The sequence below is a fragment of the Lissotriton vulgaris genome, chromosome 5 (assembly GCF_964263255.1).
Source record: "Lissotriton vulgaris chromosome 5, aLisVul1.2, whole genome shotgun sequence".
Taxonomy (NCBI): domain Eukaryota; kingdom Metazoa; phylum Chordata; class Amphibia; order Caudata; family Salamandridae; genus Lissotriton; species Lissotriton vulgaris.
Window position 1 is genome coordinate 1,918,243,694 of NC_141693.1, and position 15,805 is coordinate 1,918,259,498.

The window sequence follows — 15,805 nt, forward strand, 5'->3', positions numbered from 1 at the left end:
CACCAACCTTAAGAACTATTGGCCCATCTTGCACCACCCCTTCCCAGCCAAAGTTGCTGAGAAAACAGTTAACAGGAAACTGACATGATTCATTGAAGACAACGCCATCCTCGACCCGTCTCAATCTGGATCCCGAAGCAACCACAGCACAGAGACCACCTTACTGGCCACCCCAGATGACATCCGCACCCTCCTGGATCAAGGCCACTCCACAGCCCTCATCCTACTCGACCAATCAGCGGCCTCCGACTTCGTCTCCCACTGCACACTAGTCGGCAGACTGCATGACGCAGGCATACAAGGAACAGCCCTGGACTGGATCCGATCATTCCTCACCGGAAGAAGCCAAAGGATCAGACTCCCACCCTTCCTCTCCAACCCCACGAAAATAACTTGCTGAGTCTCACAGGGTTCATCCCTGAGCTCCACCCTCTTCAACATCTACATGGGCCCCCTCGCAGCCATCGTCCGACAACATGGCCTCAACATCGTATCCTACGCCGACGACACCCAGCTCATCCTCTCCCTCACCAAAGACCCCACCACTGCCAAACACAACTTCCAGAAGGGAATGCAAGACGTCACAGTCTGGATGACCAACAGCTGCCTGAAGCTCAACGCCGAGGAGACAGAAGTCATCCTCCTCTGTACCACCCCTTCTGCATGGGAAAGCACCTGGTGGCCGACTGCCCTCGGAAGCCCACCTACCCCCTCAGACCACGGCAAGAACCTCGGCATCGAACTCGACTCATCACTCACCATGAATCGACAGGTCAACATCGTCACCTCCAGCTGCTTAAACACCCTATGCTTCCTCCACAAGACCTTCAAGTGGATCCCCCCTGAGTCAAGGAAGACAGTCACCCACGCACTCATCACCAGCAGACTGGACTGTGGAAACGCACTCTATGCTGGCATCACCAAGTCCCTGCTCCGCAAACTCCAGACAATACAGAACACCGCCGTCTGACTCGTCCTCGGCATCCCCCAACACGAACACATTAGCCAACACCTACGAAGTCCCCACTGGCTCCCTTTGGGGAAAAGAGTCATTTTCAAAATCCTCACTCATGCCTACAAATGCTTACACAACAACATACCCAAATACCTCAACGACAGAATCAACTTCCACGTACCCAAAAGAAACCTCCGATCTTCCAACCTCGCACTGGCCGAAACATCAGGCGCACCCCCTCCCTGAACACCTTCAGGAAGACCCTCAAGACCTGGCTCTTTAGCTAAACAGATCTGCAGACCCACCCCCCAGCGCTTGAGACCCTCACAGGTGAGTGGCACTCTTACAATTCCCTGATTGATTGATTGATTGATTGATTGAGTATCCTGACTGGGATCCATATGGTGCCTCATACCAAGTTGCAGACGCAATGGAGGGAAACAGTAATCTCACACCTACTTATGAGAGGCATGGTTTTGACTTTGTTCAGTTCTTGTATATAAGAGATATTCATGCACAGTAGAATGTCAGATGGGTTGGTCTGGCCCAGTGATACGCAAAGAACTATTTAAATACCACTATTTTATAGCGCTGCTCATCTCAATGCAGGTTGTCAGAGCGCTTTACATTACACGTACACATTATACATTGACAATAAATCATATAAGTGCGTAAATCAATGTAAAAGATGTGTTACATAATACAGTCAGGGATACAAAGTGTTGTAGTAATATGCCCTTCATAGGTCACTGAGCTGTGTTAGAAGGAATACAATTTATGAACTGCAAGTAACAAAAGGGTACCTGTGTTAAAAGTAGTAACCCACTTACCTAGCTACATAAAATAAAAATCCCTCATCTGTAATGTTGTATGATGTGCTTTGCAGGAGACACATTAACTCCCTATGTTACTTTGATTCAAAACTGGGACGAGACAAAAAACAAATCTTTCCCATAAATGGGTTAACCTCCAGAGTTATTTTACCATTATCCTTATTCCCTGTGGGCTACTGTGCACACAAAGATCTCGGCAGCAGGTGCCTTTACCTTCTAAGATAATTTAAAATGCAGACTTTGCAGCCAATTAACCATAACAGATTTACTGTCACAATTCTCCTTGTTGCCAATTCTTTGTGGCACTTTAAAAAAAATAGATGGGTATGTTAAAGCCCAGATTTTGTGTCGAGTTGCGTCACTTTTTTGACAGCACCCTGACGCAAAATCGCATTTGTTAAATCTGATAATGTGTTCAAATGTACTCAAGATATACCGGCTAAACATAAGTCTGAGGTATTAAGATCTGATTTTACTTCTTGTGATGTTCCTTCCTGTGAGGTCCTGGGTTGTGATGCCACTTCCTGTGATGCCACGTGTGATGCTATGCGCCATGATGTCATATGCATAATGCCTGTGTTGCTTAGTCCCCCCACTTTTGTTTTTAGAACTTGTGTCCTAATTGTCACTGACCCAAAAGTACTGTCTAATCAAATATTGAAAAACGGCATTCATACACAATATTTGCAAGCTGGACACTAGGACATTATACAGTAATATTTCATCATTGTTCGCCTCTTCAAATCCATTAATCCATTCTGCAAAGACCTCGAGTAGTGGAATCAGGCTGCAGTTCAAGAAATTCGGGAAGCAGGCTTTAGTCCTAGCGCTCAACATCCTGTGTTTCTGGGCAATCACTTCACTTCCCTGTGCCTAAAAACATATATGAAAACGCCTTTCTGTAATGTAACAGGCGACTCGCGTAAAGCGCTCCAATGCCCTATAGGGTAGATCGCGCTGCATAACAATCAAACATAAAGAGGAACCTCATCCTGTGCCTTCTGGGCTGGAACCTGTAGGTCACGTTTATTTCAATTATAATTGCTGCATGGTGCGCGCTAGAATACGGATACAAAGAACTGAGGACTTCTGATCAGGACTCGAAATGATTGATTCCTCTTCCTGTTTTCATTGCGAGGAAATAGAAACTCCGCCCTTAGTCAACGGGTCCAGAGCAAAGCACAGGAGACTAAACCAACCGTGGGGCATGTTTCAGCCAAATCAGATAGACTAGACACTAATTAACGAGCGGCCCAGATCAACTGAGTCACGCCCAGTCACACTCGTAGCCACGCCCACTGACATCTGGAGACACGCTTCTGCAGCTGTATCGCTCCCATTTACAGATGTTCACACGCCGTCTTGCTGCAGGCACTCCCAATTACAGATGGAGACACGCCCCTCCAGAGAGACCACGCCCTTCTCATCTGTAGACACTCCCACCTCTGTTGGATCCAGCCCCGGGACGCCCGAAGAACAGGCAAAGACACGCCCTCTTTACAGACTGCAAGAAACGAAACTTTTATATAGGAACATGGCGGCAAACAAACAGCTGAAAGAGGAAGTCTCCTGCTCCATATGCCTGGAATATTTCACAGACCCCGTGGCTGCGGACTGTGGGCATGCCTTCTGTCTGTCCTGTATCACTCGGTACTGGGAAGGGTTGGGGACAGACTTCCCCTGCCCTGAGTGCAGACAAACCAATAAGAACAAAATATTACGGCCCGTCAGACAGCTGGGAAACATAGTGGAGCTGTTGAAACATCTGCACACCCCGAGTGCGAACGTCCAGGGGGAGAACCTGTGCAGAGAACATGAAGAGAAGTTGAAACTGTTCTGTGAGGATGACCAGGAGCCCATCTGTTTGATCTGTCGAGAGTCCAAAGACCACAAGGCTCACTCCGTGCTTCCTGTGCAAGAGGCTGTCCAGGAGTACAAGGCGAGTAAAATCCAGATGTGTGATATGGGTGCCCTCACCAAACTCATCTAATTTCAAATGTTGCCCAGGATTACAGGGTGTGTATGCCACAGATTTATCTTTGCATAGGTTCTGATTCAGAAATGTTTAATTTTGCACGTCGTGTATAGTCATATATTCCTATTTATTTTTTTGAAGAGTTTTATATAGCGCTGCCTAGACCTGGAGGTTTCAGCAGTGGCGGCTGGTGAACTTTGAAAGTATTTGGGGCGTAAAATTTTAGTTGGAGTGCACTGCGACGTAGCGAGTGAGCCCTAACAACCTAAGGCGTGTTGGGGTTGTTATCCCCCCCCCCCCCGAGAAATGTTTGAAAAAACAGTGGGCAAATGGTGCATTTTCATGCAAATTTTAGAAAGCAAAGTTGTACTGTGCATCCTTCCTGCCAGTATAATTGTCTATGCATTCTGGGCAAACATTGAAGTGAAGACTGAGTTCTTTCACTCCCATTTTGTATTGTTAATGAATGTTAAACCTATGAAATGTGTTTTAAACCTATGAAATGTGTTTCTTAAACTGTAATAATGTGTTGTAATTTTATGATCTTTTATTACGTTTATTCGACATCAAATGTTTAATGTGTATTTTTAGAAGTATTTTTATAAGTAGTATTTATTGTATAGGGTTAGGTGAATGCTTTTATGACAAAATGTCGAATAAAGCTTATAAATTGAAATTGTATTGTTAATGTACTGCTCTTTCAGACCATTTTCACTACTCCTGAGTCACCACTCATCCGATATTTTATACACCTGAAGGACCTATCTATTGTAGTAAAACATATAAAGAGAAATAGCCGCCATTGGCACAGTGCTAAGAAAACAAGTCATGTTTCAAACAAGGTGCTCTTCATGAAACATATAGCTAGTCCAGTTTCACATAACCACTTTAATACTGTGTCTCACAGAACAAACTGAAAGTCACATGCATTGGTTTTGTTATTCAGCAATGCTGACTGAAGACAAGGGCATTTCCTTCTCCTTAATGCCTTGGTGGCCTTTGGACCTCCCTGGGTATTAACAAATGCTAAATGCCTGACCATGGGTGCTGGTATTCATACTGCACCCATATGAAATTGAGCATGATCAAAAGTGTGTTTTAGGTCTCGCCTGCGTAAGCTGCGCATGCAAAGTCTCACTGGTGAGATTTTATGTTTTTTAGTACCTTTCAATAACTGGCTTTAGGCCCCGCCCCTCTTTCCCATTGGCCGGCGTCACTGTTTATGCTACATTGTGGCCAGCTATTGGGAAAGAGCTTTTGCTGATGTAGACTTTTCTCTTTTTCTGCCGTCCAAGGCCTGGCCTGCTTTTCTTCTGCCGTAAAAGGTTTCTTATCTTTATGGGGCCAAACACATGGCCCCATAAAGATAATAAACATTTTACTTAAGAAAGAAAGCAGGCGAGGCCGTCCAAGTGGGACGGCACACAAAGAGAAAAGGATACGTCATGGCGAGCATTTTTTTAAAAGGGTTCCACTTTCATTTTTCATTCAGAACTTTTTGTCCTGCATTGTGTTAAGATTAGTGTTATATCATTCTCTAAATGGCCGCTCCGATAACACTAATCTTAACACAATGCAGCACAAAAAGATCTGAATGAAAAAACGAAAGTGGAACCCTTGTGACCGGCGCAGTAACAATCCTTCCATGAGAACCTTTATTGGGGGGAACTTGCAACTCGTTTAACAATGAGAGTGATGTTCTTCAGTTTGCCAATCGTTATATCCTATTACTTGTTAATTAACTATACCTGACATTTAGGGGCAGCCTCTTTTCTCTTTCAAGTACTGGCCTAGGAGCGGTAGTGTAAAAAACGCAATTGCAAAATAGGCCTATGGACAGTGAGGATAATATTCGTATGGCTCCTATGTCCCAGCACAGAGCGCACATTTAACGCACACACAGACGTGTCCTGCAACAGTTTGCATTCGATGTCCCACCGGCGGCCCTGCTCTTTATTGGAACAATGTTTGCACCTTTTAGATCTCACGCTGATGCACGCCAGACGGAGTTCTGCCAGTGAAATGCTATGCGCGTTGCATTCTGGTACATGTAGTTTGAATTTGGAAACGTTCTACTATAAGTCACAGCATGCGTCGGATATTACCAGCAATGGCTGCCACCTTAAGAACTGTGTACTAGGTGCTCATGCAGGAGGGGGGTAACTCCAGTCAGTGTCCTGCTCACTTACCTTGCTGAGAAGCCTCCGCCCCCTGGCTTCCCTGGCTCACAGAATGCTGCTCATCTACAGGCGTTAAATAGTGAGCTCTGTTGATGCACGCGGACCGTTGCGGTAAGAAGTTGGTGCTCCAGCCGGATAGACGCTCTTTGGAGAGGCCGCTGCTTCCCACGAGAGTAAGTGCCCGCTGGCCGCCTTCTGGGGTGACAGGGGCAGACCTGCCATGTGTATCTGGGTCCTGGGGGATGCTCCAGGGGCACAGTCACTTGCAGACCCCTTCTGCTCCATAAATCCATCAGCTGCAGGCTGTGTCCTGCTTTTTCCATGTGGTTGTGTCATGCAAACCTTATGTATTGTCTGTTACACCTGCTCGCTTGATGTGAAAATCTTGATGCAGACAATTCTGACTGTCCCCCCCGTGTTAGCTACTAGTTACTGGCATGGCGTACTATTGGCGCGCTAAAAACAGACTACAACCGACTCTGCCTTTCTACTCCAGTGGCTTTTAAACTTCTCAAACTGTCCTCATTGCAGGGGTATTTAAAGTGTGGGTCTGAAGAGGGGTTGGTTCCTTTTGTATGATGAGCAACTCACTTGTAAGGGGCAGCGTGGGACTGGCCAGCATGGCATTCTGGGCTGGCAGTGATCTGACGGATCGGTGTGGGCTTTCTTTTGGCCGCTGTGGCCTAATTTCTGGGCTACTGGGCTGGTGTTTGCTATTGACGTCTCTGATACTACCACAAACATTGCCTGAGGCAAGGACACATGTATGCAGTCTACTGTACCTTGTAAAACCCTTAGACAGCTTGTCATTATCGTGCAATACTTCCCTCGTTTGCAGATGTGAGCTTCTTAACTATGCATTCACGTATGGTTAAAACACTCATTCAGATATTCACATGAAGGCAAAAGAATTCTCTAATCGCCAACATGAGGCTAGAACAGCCATTCCCAAATAAGTGACTGTTTCCCCAACAGTCGCATTAAAGATAGTCGTTCACCAAACATTCATACAGCACGCGTTCGACCGGTCACATGCTACAGAAACGTTTACAATAAATGCATACGATGCCCGGATAGCAATTCACTGTATACTATAAAACAATATTTATTGTCCTGGTGGAGTTTCTTGAGCAAGATCGAGATCTCCCTATAAATACTCATTCAGGCAGCAGAACAGAATATGGAAGCTTTGGTTGCTAATCATGAATTTCAAATGACTACTAAGTCACACAAACAAGAATTTGCAATGCAATAGATCTCGCAGTTACACGAGTTAAAGCTATTGGCATTGCAAATGACTGCCTTTTATTTATGTTTTTAAAACAAAAACAAATATAAAAGGCATTGTTATTTACAATGTGAATAGCTCAAACTCGCATAAATGTGAAACCTATTGCATCTCAAATGCTTGTCTGATACTTTATCTAGATGACTGAGTGACAGCGTCATTTTGTATTTAGAGCTATGGCTCAGAATAGGGTTGTTTCCATTAGCCCCAGTAAATGCCGATTCAGCAGTTGGCCCCAGATGCTCAACTTTGTCACTCTTTCTCCCTTGCCACAGAAGACAACTAGCTGTTTCACCCCTGGCCCTCACAGATGTAATTCCAGAGCTTGACTCCTGCACTAGCCCACGTGCAATGTTGTAAACCGATTTCTGCGCGTGCCGTGCATATAAGACACCTGGGGCCTTATTTATGAAGGACTTGCGCCACTTTTACGTGACTTTTAAAATGGGAAAAAGACACGCACCGGTGGCGCAAGGCCTTCATAAATAAGGCCCCTGGTGTTCCATAATTCATACCAGAATTAGGCGTGTCTTCAATTTTCGGTCTGGGGATGCTGCAACAACGGTCGCATGCCTAGTTCCAGTGCCCTCAAGACTGGCTCAAGGAGTGTGACGTAGACTAGCGCCAATAGTACAAGCCCCTTAAGTATCCATTTGGCGACACGCAGTGCTATATAAAACTCCCAACAGTGTACATAACACAAAATTATTAACTAAATCAACAAAAATCATGAAAAGTGACGGTTGCTGCCCTTTCCACTGCCTTCCTGTGCAGAAAGAATGTAATATATAGCTTACAGGAGAACCAATGGAACAAGTTGGGGGGCAGCAGTGGCACGAGGAATAACTCACTAGTCAAATTTACACACACAGAAAACAAGTTAAAGCTACGGTCCTCCGCTATTATGTATAACCAGAAGCAGGCATGGTTTGTCAATAAGACAAACAGGATGTGAAGACTTCTGTTCATTTTCTCAGGTTCCTGCTTCAGCCCCCCACAAACTAACATCCCCAACAACAAGGTTTGCGTAAGAGGAGGTGCAAGTGATTGCTACACAAAATATGGCCTCGCAATGCTTTTTGCAATCTGTGCTCACCAGTTGCGGACTGCATGACGGGTTGGCGAGGGGGGAGGTAATCACAATTTAAAACAAGCATTTACAATGCAATGGTTTTGCCTTTGTTAAATTTAGAGCTATTGGCATTGCTCTTGACATTATATTTATTTGTTTTTTTTAACATAAATAAATGGCATTGTCATTTACAATGCCACTAGCTTTATCTCTCACTAATAACACACACAAACACACACAGAGCCCCCCCACACACACACCCACACAGAGCCCCCCCACACACACACCCACACAGAGCCCCCCACACACACAGCCACACAGAGCCCCCCACACACACAGCCACACAAAGCCCCCCACACACACAGCCACACAGAGCCCTCCACACACCCACACAGAGCCTTCCACAGACACCCACACAGCACAAGCAGGCAACAGGGGCACACGGAGGCACAAGCAGGCAACACGGGCACACGGAGGCACAAGCAGGCAACAGGGGCACACGGAAGCACAAGCAGGCAACAGGGGCACACGGAGGCACAAGCAGGCAACAGGGGCACACGGAGGCACAAGCAGGCAACAGGGGCACACGGAGGCACAAGCAGGCAACAGGGGCACACGGAGGCACAAGCAGGCGACAGGGGCACGAAAACGGAGGCACAAGCAGGCGACAGGGGCACGAAAAACGGAGGCACAAGCAGGCAACAGGGGCACACGGAGGCACAAGCAGGCAACAGGGGCACACAGAGGCACAAGCAGGCAACAGGGGCACACAGAGGCACAAGCAGGCAACAGGGTCACGAAAACAAGCACAAGCAGGCAAAAGGGTCACAAGCAGGAATTGTAATTTAGACGGGGCTGAAGTGGAGAACGGTCAGTAGGGAAGTAGTGCGGCTGGTGCAGTGGTACCAGGCCGAAAGGTGAGAGGGGCTGTCTGCACCCCAGTTTGGACAGTTTCCACTACCTAATAGGGATTGGTGGGAGGGGGGCGTACTTCTTGCTTGCTTTAGGGCTGTTGCTTCGGGGACGCAGTGCACGCTCTTGCCTGCTGCCTGCTGCCACCAGGACACAACAACAGGCAGGGAGAGGACAGGCTGGGAGAGGGCAGGGAGGGGACAGGCTGGGAGAGGGCAGGGAGGGGACAGGCTGGGAGAGGGCAGGTTGGGAGAGGGCAGGCTGGAAGTGGACAAGCTGGGAGAGGACAGGCTGGTAAAGGTCATGGAGGGGACAGGCTGGGAGAGGGCAGGCTGGAAGTGGACAGGCTGGAAGAGGACAGGCTGGGAAAGGGCTGGGAGAGGACAGGCTGCGAGAGGACAGGCTGCGAGAGGGCAGGCTGGGAGAGGACAGGCTGGGAGAGGACAGGCTAGGAGAGGACAGGCTGGGAGAGGGCAGGCTGGGAAAGGGCAGGCTGGGAGAGGGCAGGCTACGAGAGGGCAGGCTGGGAGAGGGCAGGCTGGGAGAGGGCAGGCTAGGAAAGGACAGGCTGCAAGAGGACAGGCTGCAAGAGGGCAGGCTGCAAGAAGACAGGCTGCGAGAGGACAGGCTGCGAGAGGACAGGCTGCGGGAGGGCAGGCTGGGAGAGGGCAGGCTGGGAGTGGGCAGGCTGCGAAAGGACAGGCTGTGAGAGGACAGGCTGCGAGAGGACAGGCTGCGAGAGGACAGGCTGCGAGAGGACAGGCTGCGAGAGGACAGGCTGCGAGAGGGCAGGCTGCGAGAGGACAGGCTGCGAGAGGGCAGGCTGGGAGAGGGCAGGCTGGGAGAGGGCAGGCTGTGAGTGGGCAGGCTGTGAGTGGGCAGGCTGCGAGAGGGCAGGCTGCGAGAGGGCAGGCTGCGAGAGGACAGGCTGCGAGAGGACAGGCTGGGAGAGGACAGGCTGGGAGAGGACAGGCTGGGAGAGGACAGGCTGGGAGAGGACAGGCTGGGAGAGGGCAGGCTGGGAGAGGGCAGGCTGGGAGAGGGCAGGCTGGGTGACGGCAGGCTGGGAGAGGACAGGCTGGGAAGCAGAGAGGGTCTTACCTGAGAAGTCTGCCAGCGCGGAGCTCTCCGGGGCGCAGAGCAGCAGCAGGGCCCAGCAGAGCAGGGCAGGGGGCGGCAGGGGCTCGCAGAGGTGTCTCCTGGGGCAGCCGCCCAGGTCCACCATGGTGCGGCTCCGAGCCCCAAGCTCACATGGTGCCAGCGCTGCCCGCTGCCGAGCAGCGCCAAGTCTCCGGGGCGCAGAGCAGCAGCAGGGCCCAGCAGAGCAGGGCGGGGGGCGGCAGGGGCTCGCAGAGGTGTCTCCTGGGGCAGCCGCCCAGGTCCACCATGGTGCGGCTCCGAGCCCCAAGCCTCTGGTGGTGGTGCTGCTGCGCTCTGTAGCCCATTTAACTTACCGGGCACTCTGGCGGGGGCTCCTTGCGACGGCGGCAATCTCTTGGGCACTTCTCTGGTCTCCCTCTTCGGCATGGGAGACCGGCAACGTCCTCCGCTTCTCCCGGGGCTCCCTCCAGGCCACTGGAGCCCCGCGTGGGCCGCCATACTTCTTTTCCTGGGCCGCCGTCCTGGCGGGGGCTCCTTGCGACGGCGGCAATCTCTTGGGCACTTCTCCGGTCTCCCTCTTCAGCATGGGAGACCGGCAACGTCCTCCGCTTCTCCCGGAGCTCCCTCCAGGCCACGGGAGCCCCGCGTGGGCCGCCATACTTCTTCTCCTGGGCTGCCGTCTTCCTTCTTCCCCCGTGCTGCGGGGGGGGCGGGCACTTCGGCCGGCCGCGCTAGAATTGGCCGGCCGGTTAGTCACTTCTGGGTCGCCGCAGGCAGCGCGGCGGCCCGTCTCTAGCTCAGGCAGGCGGGCGGCGAAGTTTCCCGAGGAGTGGGCTCCCTCGCGGATCGCTCAGAGCGGAGATGGGCGGGGGCTCTCGACCAGCAGTGACGTCCACGCAGCTCAACCAATCAACGCTAACAGACAGGAACCCTACTCGACCGGCCATGCTTGCAATTGGTCCTAGCTGTTCGTTACAACTGTCAGGAGGAGGTACCAGTAAAATGTCTTGGTCAATCGGAGCAGTCACCGTCTGGCAGTCGCCCCGCCTCCCCAGCTTTCTGGTTTCCCCGGCGTGTCCCGAGCAGGAAGGCAGGTGCCGGCAATGCCGGACCAGATTCAGGGGCGTTCCCGATAATTGGCTTTCGGCTGACGAAGCGTGACGTAGCCAAAAGCCAAAAATTCTCGGGAACGCCCCCGAATCTGGTCCGGCATTGACGGACAGGCTCGTCTTCCAATGGCTAGCCTCCATTTATGGAGCTAGCCAATGGAAGACGGGGGGCGTTCCTGTCTCCCCTACTATAATCATTAGGTTTTCGCCTGCGCGAAAATGCGCATCTTTCGCCAGGCAAAACCTAACAACAAGTTCTATGCGCTATATGGTGCAGTAAACTTCATCTTCGGATGCACAAGCAGTCTGTGGACCTCAGATAGCTCCACCAAGATCAAACTGAGGGTGCGGGCCACCAACATCTGGCTCAATGCCCATCTAAGTGCAGTGGTGAGCCCTTGGAAATTCTGCACAGGCCCAGAACTACCAAGGAAAAAAGAAAAGGACTGGCAGAGGCCAGCAGGGGTTGATGCCCCAAGCTGGACCAACAGCTCAGCCAGCAGGGCTTGGCACGGTCCCATTTACGAACATCACGTATGCACACGAATACACACGAATACACACAGAATCCTCGATTTTCCCTGTCTGGGAATAAGAAAAGAAATGGAACACAGGTACACCAACATGTTAAGACCGGCCAGGTGCTATGCGGTTTGGAAGGGAAGGGGTCACAACGGATATACCTATTTCTGAAGTACGGATGTGTTTGACTACAATGCTAATGTTTTCAGGGGAGTGAGTGCCTTCTTGTTTTAGCTGTGATGCTTACAATACCAGCACCGTTCGTAGACACAAGTGAGTGCACATTTAGCAGGCAAATACGGGAGCGTCGTTCATTTTTCACAGTGCACACAGATGAACATGGATCAACAGATCCAAATGAACTGAAAGCAAACAGACCTAAATGTCAAAAAAGGCGGCAAAAACATAAGCGCTATTTACAAATCACAAGCGAGTCCTGGCGTCTGAACCCCTTAATTCGACATTGACTTACTGTGTTAAAAAAATAACTTTTTAAAAGATTTGTGATACTAAAGGGGATTCCAGTTGAGCCATTAAAGGGGAATCTATAGGGTTGGTTCCGCCGCCGAAAAGAAGTAAATTAACTCCATCGGCTTCTGAAACAGTCGGAAGGAATTTCTAAAGACTAAAACCAGCTCCTGCCAAGGACACAAACACGCGAAAGTGGTCTGTAGAATTCGTTTCTAAAAGGCGCGGGGGGGCCTCTCTGTAGGTCACCGATGAGTAAAGACAAGGGTTTTAAACTGAATCTACTGCTGCAGTCAGTCCCTAAAGTGTGGGTGTAAAGGGCTCCCACCTGCCAGAGCCCCAAAGGTTGAACTCGGAGGTCTGAATGACTTCAAGCCGATGAATAGCGCATCAGTGCCTCGTCAAGGCCCTTAAGAGCTATATGAATACATCTACAATCACACACCACATAAAGGGCCAGCGTCCAGGCGCGACGAAGCTGCAGGAGCGGTGGGAACCTTAGCTCCTGTGGAAGAAGGGACGAGGCTTCATGGCACATTGGGATCAAATGAAATGCTGGCCAGGTGTACCCTGTGGGGTCAGCCCAAAGCAGGGAAAGGTCTTTTAGCCCACAAAGTGGTGGGCAGGCGCCCGAACAGACGAGTCGCGCTGGGACCTCGCTGAACAGTGATCAAACCCCCAGTTTTCCTTGAGATTTGAAGGCGGCCTCATAAACCTGGCAGTCAGAGAGGGGGTACAGCCCATTGACAGAAAACACGAGGCAGACAGAGGGCAGAAGGACACAAAAACGAGAGGGAAGAAGGACACACAAGCTACGGCAGGAGGGGGTCAGGCACAAAGGGAATACGGACAACGGGAGGGGTCGGGAGGAAACACAAACTACGGTCACAGATGCCAGCCAGTTACCCCCACATTGGGTCACGGGTCGAAATGCAGCCTCAGCCCCACCCCTGCCCCTTCTCTTAGACAGCAGTGACTGTTTATCACACCACAGCCCCCTCATGCTCTCACCTTAATGGTCTAGTCCATCTGGGGGAGTCAGCCAGTTGCCCCCACATTGGGTAATCCTGGGGGAGAGCAGTAGCCCGTTCCAGTGTGGTCCCCTGTCTCCCGCTCGTGACATGCTCGTGTCGCCCGCTCGTGACACGCGATGCTTCCTGTTCCGGCTCCCTTCATTACGCTGTTTACTCAACCTTAGTCAATGAATGGTAGAGTCCTTCACCTAGGCAGAAGCGCGTCTCGGAGTATATAGCGTATCTTCCATAGTAATTTATGCTTTTCGGATTCCATTGACGAAATGTCAACCATGAATGTATTATTTTTGTTCTTTCGAGAGCAAAGATTCGAGCGGGGGCCTTGTATGCTCCTCTCTCTCAAATAAGAAGCCGTGGCTAATAGTCTAGTATAACTCCCAGATTAAGGTTTATAAGGCGTCTAGCTTTCACAATCTGCGACACCCTTGGTGCAGGAGCTGCTGAACGTGGCATCCCTTTTAATAAGATGTTCCATACTTTTAGTTCTTGCACTGTTACATAAAACAGAGTGCCTCTCAGACTTAAGAATCTTAATAGGGGACAATTGTGTCAGAGAAAAAACAAAATGATTATAAAAGCAGGGAAGTGGCGTCAGCCTTCTCTCCGCCCCCCTGCTTGTCGGCTGGGCGAGAGCGTGTGGCTGTAAAGGTGGTGCAGTCCCCGCGGCGGGCGCCTTGCAGCGGCTCGGGGTCAGGCGAACCCTCTGTGCTTCAGGGATCACGGACGGCTTCACATGGCCTTTGCGAGTGATGGGCCAATCCCAGCGCGGCCCTGAGGCGAGCCCCCGATGACGTCAGAGCTCCTTGACCAATCGGAGCGCGGCTCCCGCGTGCCAGCAGCCTATCAGAGCACGGCTCCTGCGTGCCAGCCACCAATCAGCTAGCTGCCCCTTCGGTTTGGTCTCCGTGGCTCTGGAGATGCGGGCGGCGATTTCTAGGGCAGTCTCAGGCCCCGGGCCACGGCGGTGGAACACAGCAGGGTTACCTCACGGCAAGGGCTCTCACAGCCAGGAGTTTTTAGGCCACAAAAGCGGGCGCTAAGGAGAACGATCTCGGCCTCGGTAACTCCTAAGCACTCACCTGGACTTCTTCTGGGTGCCGTCAACAGGCTTTCGGCTGACGTCGCCAAAAGCCAAAAATTCTCGGGAACGCCCCCGAATCTGGTCCTGCATTGACGGACAAACGTGTCTTCCAATGGCTAGCCTCCATTTATGGAGCTAGCCAATGGAAGACGGGGGCGGATTCCAACCCCTATACTATACTCATTAGGTTTTTCCTAGCGCATGCGTACTTCGTACGCATTGGCTAGGCAAAACCTAAAAACTTACCTTCACGGGTCACACACTGTGTGCCAGGATTGGCTTGAGCAGGGATACTCCCCGCTCATTAGGAGAGCGGGGGCTGCGGCATGAAACAACCCTCGGACTCCTAATGTGTAGCCCTAGTGTGCATGTTCGGGCTGTTCGGGAAAAATGATCACCCAAAAACCAAACATGCGCACTCTCTTGCTGCTGAGCTAGCCTACCACCACTGACCCATGCTGCATGTTGTCAGTCAAACCTGCTGCCAGTGCGTGCCCCACCCCCTTCAGAGCCATCCCACGCCTGACTGCCTTGGGCGTGGCCCGGTGGCTGGGCGGCCTGGATTAATTATTTGAGTAAGTTAAGTTAAATTAACTTAAACTGTTTAAGTTAATTTAGTGACACTGACAGCGCCCCGATGCGACTTGATGTGTGTAGTGAAGCAACGCCCCAGCGCCCTAATGGACGCACCGCCATTGGTTATCAGCGCTTTGCATGAGAACAATTGTACAAAAGTTACATAAGTTACAAAAGCATTAAAAAAACAGATATAAGTCACTTGGAGCATGGGGTAGGTGGGGGATTGAGACAAGGGGGTAGGAGGAAAACAAACATAGTCAGGCAGGGCAGGAAGGGGGAGGCACCCAAAGGATCACGGAGGGAGGGGGCATGGGAGGGAAAGGAAACACAGCAGAGAGACGAGGAAAAACATTGCCCAAGGTCCGGCTGGGTAGGTGACGGCCAAAGGGTGAAACCGAAGCCAATCTCCTCTATAGCTGCCTAAACAGTTCGACCGGGCATCGGCCATGGTTGCTCGGGCTCAGCAGTCAGTACAAACATAAATGGTTTCTGCCCGGGGGCATCGTCATAGTTCAGTCAGCGGCACCAATCCCGGTGATACTGGAAATAATGGGATATTATTCGAGATTTTTTCTTTGCATTCTGGGACTTGTAGTTTTATCCTTCTATTGTAAAAGCAGGATTACACGTCCCAAAATGGAAAGGTAAAATCTGGACTCCCACCATGGCACTGAGATCTAAGTCTGTGCCTCTGTT

At 50.7% G+C, this 15,805-nt stretch overlaps 1 protein-coding gene across 3 annotated transcripts in view; it reads left to right on the plus strand.

Annotated features, from left to right (window-relative positions):
• The first annotated feature begins 3,266 nt into the window (after window positions 1-3,266).
• The window catches only part of LOC147717719 (E3 ubiquitin-protein ligase TRIM39-like), a 141,896-nt gene continuing 129,357 nt past the window's right edge, over window positions 3,267-15,805 (plus strand). For 2 of the 3 annotated variants that reach the window (XM_086924501.1, XM_086924499.1), the window contains exon 1: window positions 3,267-3,727. In XM_086924501.1, coding sequence (XP_086780627.1) covers window positions 3,323-3,727 — 405 coding nt within the window. In that variant the 5' untranslated portion in view covers window positions 3,267-3,322. The remainder of the gene's footprint in view (window positions 3,728-15,805) is intronic. The other variant, XM_086924498.1, reaches the window with a different exon arrangement.